The sequence below is a fragment of the Odontomachus brunneus genome, unplaced genomic scaffold, assembly GCF_010583005.1.
Source record: "Odontomachus brunneus isolate Ranch 3 - 2012 unplaced genomic scaffold, Obru_v1 Obru_scaffold_157, whole genome shotgun sequence".
Taxonomy (NCBI): Eukaryota; Metazoa; Arthropoda; class Insecta; order Hymenoptera; family Formicidae; genus Odontomachus; species Odontomachus brunneus.
This window is the reverse complement of record NW_022639607.1, coordinates 287,788-310,415: the sequence shown is the minus strand read 5'-3', so window position 1 is coordinate 310,415 and position 22,628 is coordinate 287,788. Positions and strand designations below refer to the sequence as shown.

At 38.9% G+C, this 22,628-nt stretch overlaps 3 protein-coding genes across 11 annotated transcripts in view; all 3 read right to left on the bottom strand.

The window, feature by feature from the left end:
• LOC116850828 (protein cycle) overlaps positions 1-17,173 on the bottom strand; it is a 41,215-nt gene extending 24,042 nt beyond the window's left edge. For all 3 annotated transcript variants that reach the window (XM_032829537.1, XM_032829538.1, XM_032829539.1), the window contains exons 1-3: positions 17,119-17,173; positions 16,802-16,889; positions 3,273-3,332 (exon numbers count right to left, since the gene is read on the bottom strand). In XM_032829537.1, coding sequence (XP_032685428.1) covers positions 3,273-3,332; positions 16,802-16,841 — 100 coding nt within the window. In that variant the 5' untranslated portion in view covers positions 16,842-16,889; positions 17,119-17,173. The remainder of the gene's footprint in view (positions 1-3,272; positions 3,333-16,801; positions 16,890-17,118) is intronic.
• The window catches only part of LOC116850830 (nitric oxide synthase-interacting protein homolog), a 29,085-nt gene extending 10,028 nt beyond the window's left edge, over positions 1-19,057 (bottom strand). Inside the window, exons 1-7 of one of the 2 annotated variants that reach the window (XR_004379450.1) lie at positions 18,603-19,057; positions 18,194-18,305; positions 17,513-17,901; positions 17,316-17,424; positions 17,119-17,220; positions 16,802-16,889; positions 3,273-3,332 (exon numbers count right to left, since the gene is read on the bottom strand). Coding sequence is in view for 1 of the 2 variants with exons in the window: in XM_032829543.1 (XP_032685434.1) it covers positions 17,149-17,220; positions 17,316-17,424; positions 17,513-17,901; positions 18,194-18,305; positions 18,603-18,778 (858 nt within the window). In the remaining variant the exon portion in view is untranslated. Of the gene's footprint in view, positions 1-3,272; positions 3,333-16,801; positions 16,890-17,018; positions 17,221-17,315; positions 17,425-17,512; positions 17,902-18,193; positions 18,306-18,602 lie in introns of those variants that run through there. The other variant, XM_032829543.1, reaches the window with a different exon arrangement.
• A 1,779-nt stretch (positions 19,058-20,836) lies between these two features.
• LOC116850838 (protein SREK1IP1-like) lies at positions 20,837-22,539 on the bottom strand. Of its 6 annotated transcripts, none has more exons than XM_032829556.1 (3): positions 22,303-22,538; positions 21,681-21,730; positions 20,837-21,606 (listed from the first exon to the last, which is right to left on the bottom strand). In XM_032829556.1, exons 1-3 carry the CDS (start codon positions 22,303-22,305, stop codon positions 21,150-21,152), a joined length of 510 nt encoding a protein of 169 aa, XP_032685447.1. In that variant the 5' UTR covers positions 22,306-22,538; the 3' UTR covers positions 20,837-21,149. The 6 variants fall into 6 exon arrangements, with proteins under 6 accessions (XP_032685447.1, XP_032685450.1, XP_032685451.1 ...); XM_032829559.1 differs by having other exon boundaries at positions 21,681-21,744; positions 22,334-22,535; XM_032829560.1 differs by having other exon boundaries at positions 22,334-22,535.
• Between the last annotated feature and the right edge of the window lie 89 nt (positions 22,540-22,628).

The following is a 22,628-nucleotide window of genomic DNA, read 5'->3' as shown; positions in this document are numbered from 1 at the left end:
TTGTACTTTTGATCATGTAAGTCACATTTGCAAGCTTTTTACTTGTCTGATTACGCCTTGTACGGGCTCTTATCGGTCTTATCAGTTAAACATTCCATGAAAATTCACTTGCTAGTAACACGAGACCCTAATATCATATATCTTCAAATATTTTTGCGAAAAGGCACGAAGGGAGCGGCCGGTATGTTTCGCCGCGATCGTTCCTCGCGTAACGCAATTTCTTATTTATCTCGTCGTTACTTTATATTAGACGGAACAGTCAGCCTTCGACCAACCGGTTTACCTTTGCGTAGAATTTACTTGGCAATAATGATAGAGCCGTCGCGCTATGCGGTGCCACATGCGATAAATTTTTAATAATCGTCCGATCATAAGCGTCTGCGTTCCTCATTCGCGACGCGGGGCTAATAGGAGTACTTTCGTCATTTACTGATGTTGATTATTGGTATTTAGCTATCGCCGGTTGCGCTAACGGTGTGCCGATATTCCCGCTTGGAATCGTGTCAACAATGTTGACAGCACTGTGTCAACTCGACTGTTGACACTGTCAACTGTCTGTTGACATATATGACTGTCAGAGTAAATCGCGCATTTAAATGATCTCCCGTCAGACACATATGAGTTTTAATAACGATGTGATTAAACGATGAACCTAATTATTAGATTGGTATGGCAACTAAAACGACATTTTTTCATATCGTTTAATGACAAAAAATAAGTGTAATCTATTTCGCGAATGAATATATCGTCAAGGTCGAGCTGAGTCTATATTCAGGCACGTATGAGTCAAAAACGTATAAGTTTTAATAACAATGTGATTAAACGGTGAACCTAATTATTAGGTTGGTATGGCGACTAAAACGACATTTTTTCATATCGTTTAATGACAAAAAATAAGTGTAATCTATTTCGCGAATGAATATATCGCCAAGGTCGAGCTGAGTCTATATTCAGGCACGTATGAGTCAAAAACGTATGAGTTTTAATAACAATGTGATTAAACGATGAACCTAATTATTAGGTTGGTATGGCAACTAAAACGACATTTTTTCATATCGTTTAATGACAAAAAATAAGTGTAATCTATTTCGCGAATGAATATATCGTCAAGGTCGAGCTGAGTCTATATTCAGGCACGTATGAGTCAAAAACGTATAAGTTTTAATAACAATGTGATTAAACGGTGAACCTAATTATTAGGTTGGTATGGCGACTAAAACGACATTTTTTCATATCGTTTAATGACAAAAAATAAGTGTAATCTATTTCGCGAATGAATATATCGCCAAGGTCGAGCTGAGTCTATATTCAGGCACGTATGAGTCAAAAACGTATGAGTTTTAATAACAATGTGATTAAACGATGAACCTAATTATTAGGTTGGTATGGTGACTAAAACGACATTTTTTCATATCGTTTAATGACAAAAAATAAGTGTAATCTATTTTGCGAATGAATATATCGCCAAGGTCGAGCTGAGTCTATGTTCAGGCACGTATGAGTCAAAAACGTATGAGTTTTAATAACAATGTGATTAAACGATGAACCTAATTATTAGGTTGGTATGGTGATTAAAACGACATTTTTTCATACCTTTTTGCCTAATGGCAAAAAATAAGTGTAATCTATTTCGCGAATGAATATATCGCCAAGGTCGAGCTGAATCTACATTCAGGCATTCATGCAACCTACCAGTGAAGCAAGCCCGACATACTGACCAATATGTTGACGCAACACCCTGCTCATTTTCTTTCTCAGAGAAAAAAGACTGATCCTAAATATCTCTAATAAAAAGATTGAAGAATACGACTACTGTTGGTAGAGAACGTAAACTACCGTTAGAAAATGGCAAAGCATGCGCACACATATAAATATCCACGATCATTATCAGCGAGCGTTCGGATCGCGTCGTGAGGACGACGATTGTCGCCGCGGTGACTCGCGGAATTTCCACCACGTCGTGTTATTTCGAAGTTGCAAAGACTCTCTATGCGCTTCTTTCGAGCCGCAGATCGCGGAAAAGACGTACACGAGCGCGATGTCCGTTTCTATCTTCCTCTCTCCCTCTTTCTCTCTCCCTCTCTGTCCTCTCTCTCTCTCCCTTGTCTACATCTACCTTACTATCTACCATACTACATCTCTACCTTAAACCGACTGTCGAGATCTCGCAAGCGAGTGAAATGCATTGTACTAATTAGCGCTAATTACATACAGACTAAGCCCGCACGCAGTCGCATCTAGACCGGCCGGCCGTTTGTAACGGAGCGGTAATTGTTATCATCAATACGCTCTGCGCGACGGTCCGATTTACGATCGGCATTGACGTTTGAAGTGACCACATGCTCCCGATCCCCCGGCTAAATCTGCCTCGTCCACTCATTAGCGTGATTTTTCGGCGGATCAGTCCCCCGTCGATTAATTTACAGTGATTTCGCGCGCGTTGTCCGCGTTCCATGCGCTTATCCAATTATTCCCTCCCCGGAGAAGCGCGGCGCGTTTTCAATAATAACGATCTTCGACCTTTGTTAGTGCTCACCGCGGCAAAACCGCGACAAGTACGAAATTTAAAAATAAAACGAGTGACGTGTTTTTTTCTTTCTACTCTCTTTCTCTCTTTCTTTCTCCCTCCCCCCTCTCACTATCTCTTTCTCTCTCTCTCTATCTCTTCGTTTGTCCATTTAACCTTTACTGTCAGGACGATGCGATTTATGCACGCGGAAAAAGTTTCTGGTTAACTTTAATATTCTGATAACTTCGATAAAAAAATTACTTTCTGATTCGTTCATGTTTCATCAGAAATTGGTTAATCCAACCGAACTTTCTTTTCGTGCGTTAAAAAAAAAAGAATTAACAATACATCTTCATGTGAGTTTTTGTGCGCGATTATTTGCCAAAATACAAAATCATTCGAATGTTGTATCTTTTAACGTTAAGTAATCTCGGGCTCCTCCCGTGTATCTCGAGTATCGACTTACTTCGATTAATGCCGAGAAATATCGGTTGTATCCTCGAATCCCAAACTGACCGGTGATTCTGGAATTCGTTTCTCGACATTGATTGGTAAGTCGACACTGGCCAATCTCGCGTAACATAACACCTCCTTCGCGGGAAGAATTACGATCACTGAATCTTTCCCAACTCCATATCGCCGTTGAGATTCCCAACCATTTTCACTGTCTTTTCTTCTCGACAATTCTCGATTCTCGCGATACTCATTTGGCAATTAAAACATTAAGATATAATTGGCGGGTAGTCGGTAATGACAAACTTACCTTCAAATTCGTATCGAGCCCTTCCATGCGTCCATTCATTTGGCTGGACCACGCCAGTACCTGCAAGCAAACCAACGCAAAGGTTATTAAATTTTAATTGATTCGCCCATCGGTTTTTATAATTGGACGTCTGTGCGACGATTCGCCGCTTGTATATTGGGACGCGAGCGGAGCAAGGCAAACAAACTTCACGCTCAAATGAGCGAAACATTGAATTAAGAAGTAAATTAAGATTCAGTGACAACGCGGGAGGAAGCCAACGTGACGTCTCATGCAGGTGAGATAAATGAGAAAATAAATGTCGGCATAAGGTTCCCCGCCGGTCCGAGATACATGTTACTCGTTATACAAAGCGAGAACTTTCATTCGAGAGAATTATTACGAGAGAAAGACGTGTCGAACAATATGTAAAGATTAAAACAAGTCGAACAGACGACGGAAAGAGAGAAACACCTTTTTGCCAAGGTTGCACTACAAAACATTGTTCTTGAGGACAATTTTACTGAAAATCCACTGAGAGAAAAGAATATTCAAAAGATAGGAAATATTTTTTTTATTCGGTGGATACTAATAACACATTTATTTATACTAATAAAAAATATTTTCCAAATAAAAAATACACATTTTCTTAAAACTTTAAGAAAATTTTAACTTCTCGTGCGAGCAATTGTTTATTCTATTTAAATAAAAGAATTTAGATTTAAATAAAAATATGTTAGTATTTATCAAAAAACATTTGCTATTTTTAACATTTTCTTTCAGTGTTCATAATTGTAAATTTTTAATAAAATTCTCAAAAAGGACGTATTGGAATGCTAATTTGTGGAATGTAATTTGTGAAAATATTATACGAGATAATCGATAATATTATACAATAAATATTATACGAGATAATGTAATTCGAAAATATGGTGATATAGAAATTATGCTGTAAAGGGCATAATGTCGCTTCCGGAAATAATCTCAATGTGAGCGCGGCATCGGGTATACAGGGGTTGTGTCAGATGCACAGAGCGCTTGTTAGGACCTGATCCTCCATTGTTACATCGCAACAAGCATCTGCGCCCTTGAATCGACTCTCTCTGTCTCCCTCTCTGTTTCCCTCTCCACACTTCTCTGTGTGTAATTGTAAGGGAGATTTTTTTCGGACGAACACAATATAAGCATCGCGGACGACTATCTTTTATCCCTTGTATGACGCGATTACCAATTCAATAAAAATGCCTTGCAACTTATACACGTGCGCATATATAATTGTGTTTATAAATGTGTTGGTTTTCTCTTTGGGCCAGAGAATAAGACATCTCTCACCTGCAGAACTGAATAATGAATTAAATGATAATCGTAAAGTACTTCGGGAAGTCTTGAGCATCCGTTCATGCAATTTCTTGAGATCGAATATGTGTGTGTGTGTGTATGAGAGAGAGAGAGAGAGAGAGAGAGAGAGAGAGAGAAATAGATGGTTTTCTACTGGTTAATCAAAAAATTCCTGAAGAAAGATAGAAATGAATTATCCAGCGTTTGGCCCAGTGAAGTTTACAGCAAAGTGGAAAGCCGCCCTTAAACGATGACGAGGGGGAGGAGATGCGCGCAACGGCGGTAATACATTTGCACGTTTCCTGCGAGAATACGATTGAATTCCGGTTACGTAAGCGTGCGGACAACACAGTGTGCAACAATTTAACCACGTGATTATATAAACATCATTAGACCTGTGCTTGACAGATTATGCCTTGCCGACGACATCCCCTATCGTTACATTGACGAGTCACAAAAACAAGCCCGTCGCCCACCTGTGCTCGAACCGAGCGTGAAACACCTCTTTGAAATATTATTAACGCCAGAAGGGAGATCGTAATAGCCACTTTTTAACGCCGAAAACACCGCGATCATAAATTGTGAAGCAGTCCTTGCGAACGATACGGCGTCGAATGAATCGTAAAAACGACAATTATCATTTTTTCATTATTATTTATTATTTCCGGCAATTGTCGCGATATAAGCAGAGAATCTGCACGTTCTTTCTTAGGGAGAAAGATTTACGGTGATCGTAAAGAACAATCGTGTAATGTCAGGTGATAAGGACACTTCGTTAGCGTCCTCCTCGTAACAAAGTGCAAGATCGTATACTTTCACTCAGTGAACGATCGAATCGCGTTTTTGTGTCTGGACAAACGAGAAGAAATCGCAAAACAAGCAAACGTGTTCTTTAGAACACGTGTTCAGCAATCAGTGTATTCCTCACTGCAATATAAACGAGATAGAATTATAGAATAAAGAAAGGCGGTGAAGAATAGGTGAAGAATAGGTAAAGGAGAAAGAATAGGAGAAAGTGTAGGTAAAGTGTAGGTAAAGAGATGTAAAAAATAAGGTATAGATAAGATATGGATCGGATAAATTTTTTTTTGTGAATGTAAACCAAGTTCCCTTCTTGTCTGTAGCTAAAGGAAATAAAACTATATATATATATATATATATATATATATATATATATATAAAAGGTTCACAGTGTATTCCTCACTGAAATGCTGTACTTATAACTGCAAATGGTTCAGTTAGAAATACTATATACACTGTACTATACTACAAATATATACTACAAAAAATACTTGAAAATTTATTTGCGGGATATAAAGTTTATTTCTATAAAATAAAGTTTACTTATGTGAAATAAAATTCATTTATGTAAAATATACTTTACATCTCACAAATAAATTTTTAAGTATGTTGTTCCCAGTGTAAGACTACAATCACTAAAATCTCCCTGAAAGAATCAGTCATGTACTGGAAGAAAAAATATCTAAAATTTTGTAAACGTTTTCCATGGGTACCGATAACATATTTATTTAGATCAATATAAAATATTTTTCAAAGAAGAAAATATATTTTTTTAGACCCTTAACAAAATATTAACTTTTCATGCCATTTGTTCATTCTATTTGAATATAAAAATTGATATTTAAATAAATTTGTTATTATAGTACTTACAAAAGAAATATTCACTATTTCCTAGACATTTTTCTCTCAGTGTAACAATGACTGGTCCTATTATCGATGCAGTTTACAAATACAGACAGTGTCGTTGTAAAGCTGTTATTGATTCCATCATTTACCAACGCAGAAAGTTGGTGCAGCATGTAAAGGGCCTAAAATTTGTGTACTACAGATTTTCCGATGAGATCTTACTTCTATTAGTCAGAATCGGTGAGAAATGAGAGACGGAGCAAAATGGGAGTGTTTCCACTGAAAATCAGCGAGAATACTCACTGATTGCGTGTCGTGGTGAAATATCCTTTCTACCAATTCGACCACTTTCACTGATTCACTCGAATAGAAGAGCAGCGAGAAGGAGAAGACGCAGCTCCAAAATCGACATTACTTGGGCAACGCTGAAAACGGAAGTGCCGCGATAAATAACATATGATATAATCGCTATAAACAACACGGCCGATTCAGCTGCTCGTGGAGGAGTGATCGAGTGAGAGCGCAACGATAAATAAATATTCATCAAGCCGCACGAAAGCGTGCGCGATTTCCGCGTTTTTCCGCCGCGTCCGGAAAGAGTCGTTGCGACCGGCGATCTTTCGACAAAAACAACCGACTGATCGCACTCACGAGTCGGCAATGTCAAGGCGACTCGCTTATTTCCTTATCAATGCGCGCATGTTACGCAATCAGCCCGAAGTGCGGTGCACCAATATCCGCGACTCGCCTTCGATGCCCGCTGTGTGTGCTTGACCTGTGACGTAAAACACGCACGCACGTACACACGCGACCAAGGCCGCTCGTAACATTCGCAACGATTCCGTTATGTAAATTTAAATCGCGTGCGTTCTAGATTAATGCCATCGTTAACCGGTCCGTGCGCTCTGTTTGCGAATGTATTTAGTACGATTTAGTATTTAATATAAGAGGGAATCCGCCGCTGCGTAATGCGGAACGGTCTCCACCCCGTCGACATTGAATATCGCGACGTTGCAGGTGCACATCGTGCATTACGGGTCCGATGACGAGCAAATCGCCGTTTCTTCGTTCATTCACGCTGAAAAGCGAGTGTTTTCTCGCGACGACATTTCGATGCTCCTCGCTCGAAGTTAATGGGAAATCGCGCGCGTCATTGCACACACGTAATTCGATTCCTCACGGATTATCCACGACAATAATTCGTGATAACAACAACTATCCCGTCGCTATCCCGTCGCTATCACGAGCAGCCGTGACGACGGATTAATTAAGGGAAAGCGATTTAACCGGTCGCTGTGACGTTAGCGGACGCGACGTGCGTAACTGCTCGTCAACGAGACGCAAGAAACGCGCGCCGAAATTACACTTGACGCATTCCGCCGCGTTCGCCGGTGAAAATAATTATCACGCGCGCGCGAGTGAAGGCACCACAACGACGGACGCAGCCGGCCTGGCTGAATCGCGACGTCCCGCATTTACGTGCTGACCGATATTATGCGCCCTCGCGGGCCTAATGCGATTTGCATTTTAAACACTTTGACCTTTTCATACGGCTGTGCGCGCGGCCCCGCGCGATCAACTTCGCGCTCCCAGTTATCCCCTACGGGCATCCCAGTTATCGCCATGTGATTGGGAACTGACCACGGTTAACTCCAAGACCGTCGTCGAACTTAGATATCGATTTTGTGTGTGCGCACTGAGAAAAAAAATATCTGAGAAATGGTAAATATTTATTCAGCGCGGACACCAATAACATATTTGTTTATATTAATGTATATGTGTGTATGTATAATAGAATGTCTATCTGCGTGTTTCCTATTAACTCTTAAATCCTTTGACAGATTTAGAAACAAATTTTGCAGAGTTACTCTCTAGTTACTTCTCTGCGGAAGTATATATAGGTTGCTATAAGAGAGAGAGAGAGAGAGAGAGAGAGAGAGAGAGAGAGAGAGATCTGGATAATCCTTTAATTTCATGCCCTTGATATTTTGTGACCCGGATAGTTTAAGCTAGTATAAAATATTTTGAAAATAAGAAAATATATATTTTCTTTAAACCTTAAGAAAACCTTGGCTTTTCATATAAACGACTGTTTGTTTTATTTAAGTAAAAGAATTCAGGTAAATATGTTATTAGTACCTCTTCAACACACACTAAAAAAATGTTTACCATTTTTAAGATATTTTTTCTCTCGAAGAGAGAAACTTGATTAAACATCTTAACAATTTAGACAAAATCATTTTGATAATTTCAACTAGAAATTTCTTTTCTCCATATTTCCTCATATTTCAATAGAAATTTGCTCATCCAACCAAACATTTTCCCTGTGTACAATAAATATGTATTTTTGCAAACGACGTGATGCACATCATTCATTTATATCTTTGCTGTTTTATTCTTAGCTCTAATCGCATAAAATCGCAATTACCATACCCGGTCAGAGACTTACACATAGGCATCTCGTAAATCTCGTTGGACTCGGACGAACGAGAAGGGGTTAAGTTGACGCGAGCGCTTCCGCGTCGCTCGTTTCCGTCATATTCCCCGGGTCGCATCGGCTACACAGAGATCGGGCTAATTGCCCGCCCCCATAAATTATCCAACGATCGAGAGCCGCTCGCTTGGAAATCGACAGCCGAGCCGGTCGTTTCTGCTCACGACGGAAACCGCTGCTACGATATATCGCTCGTTAATAAATATACTATGCCGGCACACCGCCGTCGCCGCGTACACACTTAAATGCGTTACGTAATGCTTCTTGCGTGTTTTGCGGTGCGCATTACCTCATATCAAAGCAATTCCCGAGCATGGCGCGGTCATTTTCCCACCGAGGGCAGCCCCTCTCGCCGCAATCCGGCAGGCTTGCGCTCGGATTTACCAACGATCGCATTCTGAACTGCCGTCTGCGACGACGTTCGACTTCCGCCGTAGATCGCCCCGTTTCAAGATCCGCGAATCGACCGATCAGTTGCGAGTTGTCGCGGCGCATCGCGCTGCATCCGACGAATTCGCGAACCCTTCCGCGCGCTCGTTTGTATGAATACCCGAATTATAAGTTTGAACCTTCCTTCGAGATCACAGTATTTTATTCAACACCTACATTCAAACTGTGAAGCTCTTATCAACCCTCTTTTGATTCTATTTGACATACTAACTTTGCCAGGAGGCTTTCTTTAGAATCTACAAGTCGCATTTTGTGCATTTTCTGCCATTTAGAGGCGTTATAGGATATAACTTAAGTAGGACTTCTATTTCCATGTGTACTCGAAAAGAGAGAAAGAGAGAGAGAGAAAGAATATTGTAATAAAAATTACAATATAATTTTAATACTCCAGGAATAGATTGGCACGATGGAAATTATAATAAGACAGTCAAAAAGTGACTATGAACATAGTAAAAATTACTATAAATGTAGTAAAAATTATAATGTTTACGATTATTTTTACTATGTTTTATTATAATTTTCGTAATAGTGCCAGTCTATTCCTAGACTACTAAAATTGTATTCTAATTGTATTCTAATTATATTCTAATTGTATGTAATCTAATTGTATTCTAATTGTATTATAATTTTTACTACAATATCCTCACCGTGCATTAAATATATACTGATCCCTCAGACTATGCAGATGTTAGAAAGTTCAGATTAAAAATTTTCTTAAAACTGCGACTCAGACGACTGTAATGTGTATCGCGCGAAAAACTTGCTTCCGGCACGGCTCCGATAATACGGGTCGAGTTTTTTAATTCATCGATGGATCCATCACTTGATGCGCAAATGCAAGTTTTCGCTGTATTTACGCATCATGCGATGGATCCATCGATGAATTAAAAAACTCGCCCCGATTTCTTTGTCAGTCGGTCACGATTGGAGCGATCGGATCCGTCCAGGTCGCGGCCGCGGCGCGCAAACATTATGTAACGACGTCGGCGATGCCGCGAGAACGCGAATCCGCCGAGGAGGGATTGCCAGCCGGTCGGCCGGCTGGGAAAACTGAATCATCGATTACACTTGCGAGGCTGCCAGCGCGGTGGACGATGGCTTCTTTCAGCCAACCTTGAATAAGTAATCTGCTTCCCGGGATAATGCGCGGAAAAACCGCATGACAGTACATTCTCAGGTGCGGAAACGATATCGGGAGAAGTCGTACGGTGAAAGTACACATCGGCCGATCTGCGCGCAAAGAATGCGTCCCGACATTTGTGTTAAAACGGCACATTCTTGATGTATCCGACTTTTTAATTAAGGACGGATGGGCCGACATTTTTCTAAGAGATGAAAAGCTACGCGAGTCGAAATTTCAGCGCCACTTTCTATCTGAATTTCCTAACGTATAATCAGTCAGAATTTCATAACGTATAATCTGTATAATCGGAAAAATCAGCGTTTGTTTAATGTTTAACATGTAAAGATTGATATCCTACTTAGCGCCTCTGAGGACCGTACCAATAGCCATTATTTAAAACTTGCTTCAGGTAAAATATTCAGATTTGAATTTAGGTATAGATTTTAACTAATAGTTGTTACTTGAAACTCCTCTTATGTGAGATACTCAAATTTTTATTCAGAATTACGTTAAGTTTTTTTAGAGTCAAGTTTCTCAGTTAAATTATAATTATAATATATGACATTTATATTCAACGACATTTATATTTACGATTTATATTCACCACTTTTTTCATGATTCAACTGAAAAACTCTCATTTAACTCTAAATTCAAATTGTCTCACTTGAGATGAGAGTTGCAAGTAATAACTATTATATTAATATGTGCCTTAGAGTTAGATGCGAATTTTTCAGCTGAATCACAATTACAAGATGTCGCATATACTCTACGATTTCAATAAAAAAAATTAACTCTAGATTCATATCTGAGATAAATCTTATCTGACGAAAAACATCGAGGACACACAGATGCAAATTTGCACCAACGATTTTTGCCAACTTATAACTCGACTCTGTAAATTAATAAATTTTTATTTTTATTTTTGTTATATAAGATAAAAAGAGAATCAGAAATCTGAATATATTTTAGAAATCTGGCGATGATGCTATACAAGTCAAAAAGAAAATAACAAAAGAGTGAAGAATTGATTTACATTTAATTGTATTACGAAAAAGTAACTTTTTGAAGAAATCGATGCAAATTTTTGCACCGCAGTGCAATCGAAATTAAGGTTAAGTAACGACTATTAATATAAGATTTGAATTCAGAATCAGATGAAAGCTTTTCATTAAATCGCGATTACAAATATAAAAATCACACACGTTATAATTCAATTGAAAACTTGGATCTAATTTTGAATGAAGATTTGAATGAGTATCTCACACGAGACAAGTTTCAGGTTTGATATAACTATTAGTATGAGTCTAATTGGCAGAAAATGCACAAAATACCACTTGTAGTATTTAAAAGAGGATCTCTCCGCAAAGTTGGTAGGTTAAATAAATTAAAAAGATATTGATGTAGGCTTTTATAAAAGTATCAAAGTAAACGTTGAGAGAAATAATAAAGTAGAAAGTAGAATCAAAATTTCGACGCGACTAGTGTTGATCCTGTCAGAAACGAGGTTCCAAACACAAACGGAAAAAGGGGGAAATGCGCTTCAGTGTGGAATTACGAAAGTATTAAAGTCCACTTAGAGTTAAACGGACTTTAACCAGGCACTTTCGCAATTCGAGAATTAGTTGCAAAGATATTGAATAACACGCGGCGAAAGTCAGGATCCGCGAATTTAAACGTGAAGCACACGTGAGAATTGACTGAACTCTCGTGACACATTGAAGCCTAATTGGTCGACTGCGGAGAATTGATCGCGCAGCTTAGATCGTGTAGATCGCGTTTTCCGATCGGTACAGAGTCGAAGGCACGAGAAAACATGAGTGCTCGAGAAAGGATCAAAGCGTACGGATGCATAAAAGAACACGGAAATCTACCGCCGGCCGGCCGGTCATACACCCATATCGCTCGTGTAATAGAAAGAATAATATTCTCCAAGCCGTTTCTCGGATCTCCGTTATGTAACCGGTCGATGTAATGGACGTAGAATACGTATATAACGCTAATTATCTTTTTAAGAAGCCGTGTCGAGTTAGTAAACAGAGATGAGGAAGAGATCGAGAACGATGCAGTGACGGAGCGACGCTTATTATCCGAAAAAGGCGTGAACTCTTATTGAAATATCGCATAATGGTTTTGTATATAAGTTGCACATCTTCGAAAATAAAATCACTGTTCGTACTGCACGCATGCGGAAAAGAGAGAGGGAGAGAGAGAGAGAGAGAGGGGGGGAGAGAGACGGGGGAGAAACTTCGCGCAAACTATATTTTCACGAGCTTTTCAACTGACTCGTCGGTTACGTAATCATATCGCCGCTCAGTCCTGCAGATCTCATCGTTTTTAACCATTATGCAACAGACGACTGATACGCACGGCATAATTTTTCACTTATATATTCCGCGATGACGGACAAGCGCTGTCGGAGGGAAGCGGACGCGTTGGTCTTTGCGTCTTGAGCTCGTGCGTGTGTGCATAGGGAATGTTTTAAAATAATATAATAAATAATATAATAAATAAAATGATGAAAAAGAAAAACAATAAATATTTGTCTTACGAAGTTAAGATCAATTCTTCCTCAATAGCACGTATACTCGGTCACAGAGCGCTTTGCACTTTTTACTGAAGTAAGTTGCAGTGCTTTAAGTTGTCACAGTCAAAAACCACTGCTGCTATGCATCGTGCATACGAAATAATCGGTTATAACAGAAGCCGAAGTGGCAATACCGGGTGCGACGATAAATTTGAAGAAATTATATATTTCCAAATAATAAGTCTCTAATATTATTTTGAAGTAATTTTTATATTTTTTATAAAGCAAGATAAAATATGCGACACACAACGTGTTGAATGCATATCAGTAGCGGCTCTCAATTGTGACAACTTGAAGTGTAGTAACTCTCTTCATAAATGATAAAAAGTGTACAAATTGTTTCGCGATCAAGCACACATTGAAACACCTGTGTCTCCGTTTCGTCGTGTTGTTCAAAGTTTTAGTCGTTTATCTTTGTAAATCAAAATCACAAGAAGATACTAAAATTCCCCTCTATATAAAAAAGTGGAAAATCGATAAACAATATAAAATGATACGTATGAAAACAGACTTGTTATTCATTAGCTTACGTTAAAGAGAATTTAATTCACAGAATTAAATTCACTTCGGTTGTTTCGGAAGTCCTTTTAAAAATTGCCTCTCAACAGAGCCATATATTGACAAAAGATACTTGAAAATTCATTTGTGCGATATAAGATTTATTTACAGAAATAAACTTCATTTCGCAAAAGTAAGCTTTGCATCGCACAAGTCAACTTTCAGGCAAGTATATTTTTTTCAGCATGAACTTTCGAATAGCCTGATTATTTTATCTAATCGCCTTGAAATTTTCCGGGATATTTGTCGTGAAAATTCAATCCATTTGTTTGTATAACGCGGACAAATGTCCTCGTTGTAAACACATATACAGTTCGACGTCACCGAGAAGCGTCGAGAAGTATCGTGACTTGAAAACTTCACAAGAGAAACATATCCGTATCTTTGTTTTCTTCTCAAGAGAATTCCTTATCGGTTGTAATAGAAACAAGATATTAAACAAACCTACATAGATTGTCGAGTTGCACAATACTTTTTCGACGCATACTATCGCGATAAAACACTATTGGAAAGTACTGTTCCATCGGTAAGAGCAGAGCGTTCAGCAGGTGGTGGAACGAATCCAAAAAAAAGTATCATCAAAAAGAGAGATTCCAAGTTACGATACTCAGCACGGTCGGTGCTGTTTTTCCGGGATGAGAAAGGTTCGGTTAGACCGGCCTTCTCGGGCACAGTGCAGAATGCATACCTAACGACACGGAGGCGCGCATGCAGTTGCATGTGCATGCGTTTCGCAGATACATAACGTTACCTACCGGGTATGTGTACCTGCGTGTGTGTGTGTGTGTATAAATGCATTTCATGTGTGCGCGCCAACGATAAGAGCCGCGTCGCGACGCGCGACGCGTTATATCATCGTCTACGAACTGTGCGCGACGTGATATTGTGATATGTCGCCTTCTGTTCCTTCAGCCATTGAACCACTCGCTCGTTTCACCCGCCCGCCTCAATTACACGGGCCACAAATTGGAACGAACGATAAGCGGCTTCGAGGCGCGGGAGAACGGGCTCGAAAAATTCGATTATCGTATCTGCGCTCGTAGAACGCGCGGAGCACGCCGTGGAACGCCGCAGATCGCGGAAGCTCGTCGTGCGAGCTGCGTGCGTGCCTCGCTCGATCTTGCGCATTACGCGAACGAGGATCCGCGTGCGGAGAGCAGATCTCCGTGGAAGCTGGACTTCCCGCGCTTTCTTAGCCCGGGTAAACGTGCAACTGTGCCGGACAGAGGATCGTTCCCTTTCCCTCCACCCCGACGGTGCCGATTCGTGGAAAAGTCGAAACGAGTCTTTCGAAATCGTATGAGACAAGTGCATACTGAGAAAAAGAGATGCTTGGAAATTTACTTGTGAGATATAAAGTTTATTTCTGCGAAATAAGTTTTTATCCCGCAGATAAACCCTCAAGTCTTTTTCTCTCTCGGTATGCAATGGAGATACTTCGTAAACAACACGAAGAGGCGCGAGAGAGCAAGAGGTCTCTTTCTCGACATTTTCTTTCGAACTCGAGAATTTCTACCGTCATCTCGTGTGTGTATAGAAAGTCTATAATCTGCGAAGCGATCGAATCTCTCGGAGCTAAATGGCGGAGATTTTCTCCGACTCGACTATTTTATTCCCGATAAACCGACACGATCGCGACACGTTCTACTTGCGTGTTTATCATCGGCCGTGTGTGCCATCGTGGCTCGTCCCGAAAACGTGGAAAACGGCCGAGATCCACCCGGAGGTTCCGGTGAATTTCCCGGTGACGCAAAAACGCATGAGAAATCTCGCTTACCTCTCCGTCGTCGTTATTGTCGTTGTCGTCGTCGTCGTTCCAATGCCCTCTTAGTCTCGCGCGCTGCGTAGATCCACATGACAACCGATGGGCGATTTCGACGTGCTGGCCCACCGCAGGGGAAACCGCAAAAACGCACGCACGCACGAGCCGCACGCACGGAACACGCGCGCGGAAACGGTCTTTTCGAACGAGCGCGCGGACTGCGAGGACGTGACAGCGATCGTTAAACGCCGTCTCGCGGATTGCCGCTTACCCGGCGGAGCGCGCGTTCTCAACGAGCTCCGTTCAAAAAACTATACCTCGACCGAGATAGCGCCACCGACGTGACCGGACTAGAGTGCCTCTAGTCGGAGTTAGAACAAATGATGATTCCTGATTGGCCAGCATCCTGCCGCCATTTTTCAGGATGACGTGCTGGAAGCACTGAAATATATACTACCTGGAACGCGCGCTACCTCTTGAGTATTGCGGGATGAGAGAGAGCATGCTTGTAGGTCTAGAACAGCGCTCTATCTTTGTCTAGTACAGTCTGAACCAAAAGCTAAGTCGGCTGATTTCTAAACATAAGCTGAATCTCCGAATTAGGAACCATCTTTGCTTTGTTTTTCTTAATAATAAATCGATAAGTGAATACTAATAAATGAAAAAAATATATATTTTCTTATATCAAATTTTCGTTCATAAGCTTAAGTCATTGCCATTCAATGGTCACTGCTTTTCATATCATCTCTAACTTTGATTCTATCACATTCTCCCCACTCTTGACTATACTATGAATCAGACAAGGATAAGAGAAGAAACAAGGAACCTCTCTCTCATCCCGCAATACTCAAAAGGCAGCGCGCGTTTTAGGTAGTATATATTTCAGTGAGAGAAATTCTAGTAGGAGTAAGAAAAATATATTAGGTCTGTTCCTCTTAGCTGAACTGCCTAAACTAGGTGCACGTATGCATTAACAAAATATATTTGTCTCACTCTAATTTATTGTACCAGTTCAGATAGTTTAACTAAAAAGAACAGACCTTTTGAGAAATGAAGTATGCTGCAGCTTTTTTCTCATTCATTCATGATCTGTTCTCTTCCATTGCACTCCCTGCTCTAACTTGTACTAGTATATCCTTTCTCCCAACTTCTTTCTTTAAACAAGATTTATCTTTATCTATTTCTTTTTAAGTTCCAAAAGTGTACACTAGATGAGAAAAAAAGAACAGAACTTCTTCCTCCTACAAATAGGCTGCGTCCCGAAATTCACTGCCAGTACTGAAAATCTATAGTTCATGTCACGTATACTATTGAATTTTAGCACTGGCAGTGAATTTCGGAATGCAGCCATAGTGGACAGTGCCCTAACTTTGACTTGAGAAATTTTATACCGGTTACGCTGCTTTCATAGAATTAAAACCTTATAGAAGTGTGATATTTTGAATCATTAGTAAAACGAATACGATATTGTAATGTCAGGCGGGAATTAACATTGCTATGCATTCTGATTATGCAAGATGTGTTAAATGAAAATATCGACGTCAATTATCGCGATTACGTGAATTTTGAATAATAGAAATTTATCAATAAATACCATTGTATATCATGTATTTCTGCTGCAGTTTCCACTGCATTCTCTGTATTCTTTTGGGATCCTTTTTCTCTTGTTTTACCACCAACGCCTATAATTAATGTTCAAATCGATTTTATTAAGAAGGTTGGCTAGAAAGAGAGATAAATATACCATCGAAGTTAGTTAAGAATTAACATTAAGAAAGGACAACGTAAGGAATTATGAATTTGAGTTAGTCTTCATATTTACAAAATAAACGTTACGTTAAGTGTTACGTAACGTTAATTCTTAACTATATTTATAAAAAAACTACACTTATAAAAGAAATAATTATGTACAATAAAAGCAGCACATTCAATGTGCCTTCTTCACGCTTGCAGTACTGGTCTTTCGTGTTTGCCTTCCAATGAGTCGTTGACAGATGCGTAACCAGTGCCTCCCTATAACACAATAAACAGAAAATATTCTCAGTTGTTTATGCTAATCTTGTTTATGCTAATCTTGTTTAAGCAATATCATGATATAATATAATTACCCTTTGTAAAGGAATGATGTCAGATGGCTTCAATTTGGAATTGTCCAGAGGGTTGATCCAATCCTTTTTTATTAACTTCTCTACACATTCCATAGTAACCACATCACCACTGTAAAAAATATTTAAATAACACGATATAACCTCTTTAACTTAATATTCAAACTTTAAAAATAATCTCCAAAAATAGTCACTCTTACCTTGTTTTTATCACAGCACAGGGAATGTTATTACCCAAAACATCATGTGTGATGGGACACATGTATCGTGCTTGTTTAACAATAAGCGATCTCTTATCATCAGGATCAGTAACTTCTGTGAATTTTATAGAAATTAACTCCTTCATTTTCAATGGATTTCCACTAACTGGACAATAAATAGTGCCATCAGGTTTTTGTAAGGGGGCTTCCTTTGCTTCTGGTGTCTTGGAAGGTATCCAAAAGCTCGGTAATACTTTGTCTCTACCATTTGTCATATTAGACACTGAAGCTTTGTCGCTTGTGTTGGAGCTACTCAGACGATTAGCAATGTCTTGCCTACCATTAAGGTAATCCTGTAATACCTTCAACTCTTCTTTAGCAGTTTGCTCCTGTTGCAAAATTAAACAACAATGTCAATAACATTGCACAACTTTATTTAACTTCTTCAGAGATAAATGAGGAGAAAATAATTTAAAGTGACAAATGACAATCCTATCACATCAATCATATCATGTTATTTTCTCTTTTTGTGCATAATTTTTTGGTAAATATGTATTCGTAGTACTATTCATTATATTTTTGTAAGCAATATTTGAATTAAAAAAAACTGGATATCTGAACATATACGTTAGTATATGTTTGGTTAGGTTAGGTTGGGTTAGTGAAATATAAATTGTTTACCTTTTCTTGTTGCATCTGCTTCTCATATTCTTTTAGTTTCCTTGCATATTCTCTCTTTTTGGTCAGGATATACTCTAGTATTGCTTCTTTGTCAAATAAATAGCCATGTTTCCTGCAATGAGAACATGAGTTAAGTCAGCGGCACATAGTACTTGTTTTATGCTGGATTGCTTGCTGGATGGAAATACTCTGTTTTGATTAGTGTATTTCCATACACTAATCAACTATTTTATACATATCGATTTTGTAACGCCTGATAATGAGTGTAAATATAAACTACAACTACAACTATATAGTTATTCAGAGCATTATCATATTTCATATTCTTTTAATTTCCAATAATTACTTATGAAATAAAATCGTAATCGTAATAAGTGACAAAATCGTCTAATATATACTGTATACGTACGTTATAACCGGATTTCTGCAGGGTTGTAGCGTCAAGCAGCAACAATCAAAATCCTTGATGGAATCTTTGCCCACGCGCTGGGTATTCGTACCATAACCTGACGCTGTCGCATCTTTCTTCTTTTCGTGATACGTGTAGACTGCACCCGCAGTACAATTCCTTGCGTGTCGCGTCATTTTGCTGCTGACTATTCACACAAGATAATACTCTTCCTTCGTGAGAATAGTATACTCCTTTCCTTAGGAATAAGAATCTTCGTCTTACGAAACTGTAAAGCCTGATCTATAATATGCTCTTTGCAAGACTTCAAGACTTCAATGGCTGGATGCACCTAACTTATATGTTCTTTGCTTCCTGCTTCTTTCCATTGGTTGCATTCCGTTATTTACTGCAAGTACTGTCAGTACTACCAACAGCGTTCCTAAGGCTGCGTTCCGATATTCACTACCAATACTGAAACAGTACAGTTCATGTCGCGTACACTATAGATTTTCAGTACTGGCAGCGAATATCGGAACGCAGCCTAAATAGGTTACAGCACTGCGAAAGCACTTCGACAAGTTTGTGACGTCATGAATTTTGATGTCACTTCCTGCTACAGCTACTGCAGCTGGAGAGGTAAAGCAGTGGCAGTAAGATGGTGCGTTCCTATTTGTCACCTTGCAGCACCTCGACAGTGCTCGAAGTTAAAACGGAACGCTACTAGCAGTATACTTTCATGACGTCATAGTGTCAGTACTCGCAGTAAATAAAGGAACGCACCCTTTATTTACTGCGAGTACTGACGCTATGACGTCATGAAAGTATACTGCTAGTACGGTGCGTTCTCACTTAGCGCATCACGCATCGCATCGTCCGTCGCGGACCAATCAAATAGTCCCATTTAATTGCCTAACTTTATGACAAATAAAATTGGACGATTTGATTGGTCCGCGAAAGACAACGCGACGCGTGATACGCTAAGTGGGAACGCATCTGTAGCGTTATGTTTAACTTCGAGCACTGTCGAGGTGCAAATGGGAACGCACCACCTTAAGCTAGCCACACACACTTTTCGTAACAGTAATCGTAAAGGCCAAATCACACTAGCGATTGGCGATTGACGATTGACAATTAAAGATTAGATTTTAACGAATCAACAAGCTTCAGCCTTGGCTTGCTTTGTTCCAATTGGTCAAGTTCCAATCTTCAATCGTCAATCATTTATCGCCAATCGTTAGTGTGATTTGAGCTTAAGACGTAACGTAAGAATTGACCAATTACGATCGAGTATTCATAAAAATGGCGACCTTATGATTCGACGATTTTCAACATGATTGGTCAATTCTTACGTTACGTTTTACGGAAAGTGCGTGTGGCTAGCTTAACTGCCATTGCTTTATTTCTCCAGTGTTGGGATTCTGTAACTTGTTATTGGAGTTAACGACAGTTTAGTTATCATTCGCGCAGCTTCTCGGTATACAAAAACTGTCGTTAACTCCAATAACGAGTTACAGAATAGGGCTACAGCTGCAGTAATCACAGCAGGAAGTGACATCAAAATTCATGACGTCACAAACTCATCGAAGTACTTTCGCAGTGCACTGTAACCTACTTAGGGCTGCGTTCCAAAACTCTACTCAATGGGTAGAGTAGCATTTAATTGACTAATAAAAACAAAAATAACTAGAATTTCTTTATCATGTGTGGTCAATTAAATGTACTTTACTCACCAAGTAGAAACGAAAAATTCAAAAAGAACGCATAAAATATAAAAAAGCGTAGCTCAAAAAAATAGACTATAATTATTATTATGTATATAACAAAATAAAGAATATATTTTTCTTCTAGGAATAGAATAGACATTTTGAGACATTTAGCATAATACAATTAATTAAAAAATATTAAAAGTTCGTAAAGCATTAAATGGACATCTTTCAATGATTTATTTTTCAATTAATCATTTTTTTAATAATTCATAATCAAGAATCTAGAAATTTCTAATACATTATGCAATATATTCCAGTAGTAGCTTAAACACTTGACTATGTAACCTTCTCACCATTATAGTGATATTATAGTTTTATGAAATATAATGAGAAATAAAACAAGCTTTAATTATCTTTGATTCATCAAAATTACAATCAAAATAATAACTGAAATAAATTGTGGAATTGAGACATCTCAAGATATATACACCTCTTAAAATAATCTTTATCTCATAAATAATTACTGGAAATTAAAAGAATATGAAATATGATAACGTTCTGCATAACTATATATTTGAAAACTGTAGTTTATATTTATAAACACAAACTAGAGTCAATATTGATAGAAATAAATATTTCATTGACAGGATACTGACAGGATACTGACAGGATACATTGATAGAACACTGACAGGGATACTTCGTCAGGACACATTAATAAGAGTCAGTATTTCTCTCATTATCTCTCCTTAATAAAAATATATAAAAATAGTACAAAAATCACGTCCACATTTTTTATCACATATCACTCAATACATTCACAAGACACAGAGTTTATATATAGTTCCTAAGTTTGTGATTTATGTTGTGTCATTCTCTGACGAACTGTCCTTTCTGTGCTTCTTACGTTTTTTATGTTTTGAGTTCTTCTTTTTCTTTTTATGCTTGTGTTTCTTCTTTTTCTCCTCCTCTTTCTCGCTGGATGTCTCGGATTCACTGCTATCGCTGCTTTCTGATTTATCACGCTTCTTACGTTTTTTCTTAGCTTCCTTTTTCACTTTTCGTTTCCTCTTGGCCTCTTTTAACTTCCCCTTCAGTTCACGCTCACGCAACTCCGTCAATGGGGTAACATAGTTCTCGTCACTGTCTGAGCTCGTACTACTTACATCCAAAACAATCTCTTTGTTGGGATCAATTTTGATGAAATTGCGACACTGATAGGTTAAGTGTCCGGCATAGCCGCACTTTTTGCAGGCCGGTCGCACGTGCTCCTTGTTCTGAGGGATTAATCTCGCAAGGAATTCAGGATCCATATTTCTAAAAGTAAAATAGACAATCATTATATAATTAATGGAACGTGAAGCACATGTATAAATATATAACAAACGTACGATGTAGCTATCGTCGCTTCTTGCGTTGGAGAAATGAGCAGTTCAGTGTGCTACGATAATCAACCTTACGATTAAACAAAAATATAGTAAAAAATAGCGAGTCAGAATATATTCGTAATATATTCTTTCAGAATAGATTAATAATCGAGTAATATTCCTGAATAATCATTAACAGATATCCTTGAAGACAAATTGCAATGAGTCTGATAAATCTAAATATATAGACCTAATTGTCTCCACTTATGCACGCAACAAATTCTCTGAGATTGACATTATTTAAGTAACTTTAATTTCTCACACGGTCCGTGTGCGGATCGTAAGTGAGAAAGGACTTTTTGTCATGTATAAACGCACACTTTTTCGTGAACGAACATAAGGCTCATTATTGCGTACCTATGACAACCGAATTTGTACTTTATAGGAAAGGACATGGATTTTGTCTCCGCAAAACAAAAAGAAGAAAGGAACGAATGTTGTAAGAGTTCGAGCTTGTATTTCGTATCGCGTCAAGTGGCCACAGCGTGCGCAAAATCATCCTTGGCAAACTACTTATTACAAAAAGTCGAAATGCTGATATAAGATTTAAGAGTGAGTCATGTACATGACACATACACATGCATACCATATAGCATAGCGTATTCTCATCCACTTACTCAAAGGGCGCCTAGCGAACCATCGCGATGGTTCTAGATTCACAGAAAATGGCGCGACTTCCGACGACTACGCTGGTAGCGTGAGCGAAGTTTCAAGTCGACACGATGAGGCAAGTGTTTTCGGCGATTGAGGCCGCGACTCGCATTGTTAATTAACGCGTGAAATTTTGCATAAAGAGATTTGTGACGACGACTGTTCCTCGATGTGTTGACCCATCCGGAAGAGTGATCTTGATAGAACGTTCCAGAAACCGGATGGGCTTCCTTTCGAGAAGCTTCCAGAATTTTTAGCGGG

What these genes read in the sequence shown, in the direction of transcription:
- LOC116850838 (XM_032829556.1), bottom strand. An exon ending in GAAGCGACGATAGCTACATC is followed by an intron (nt 21,607 to 21,680) that starts GTACGTTTGTTA and finishes TTTTACTTTTAG; the next exon opens with AAATATGGATCCTGAATTCC.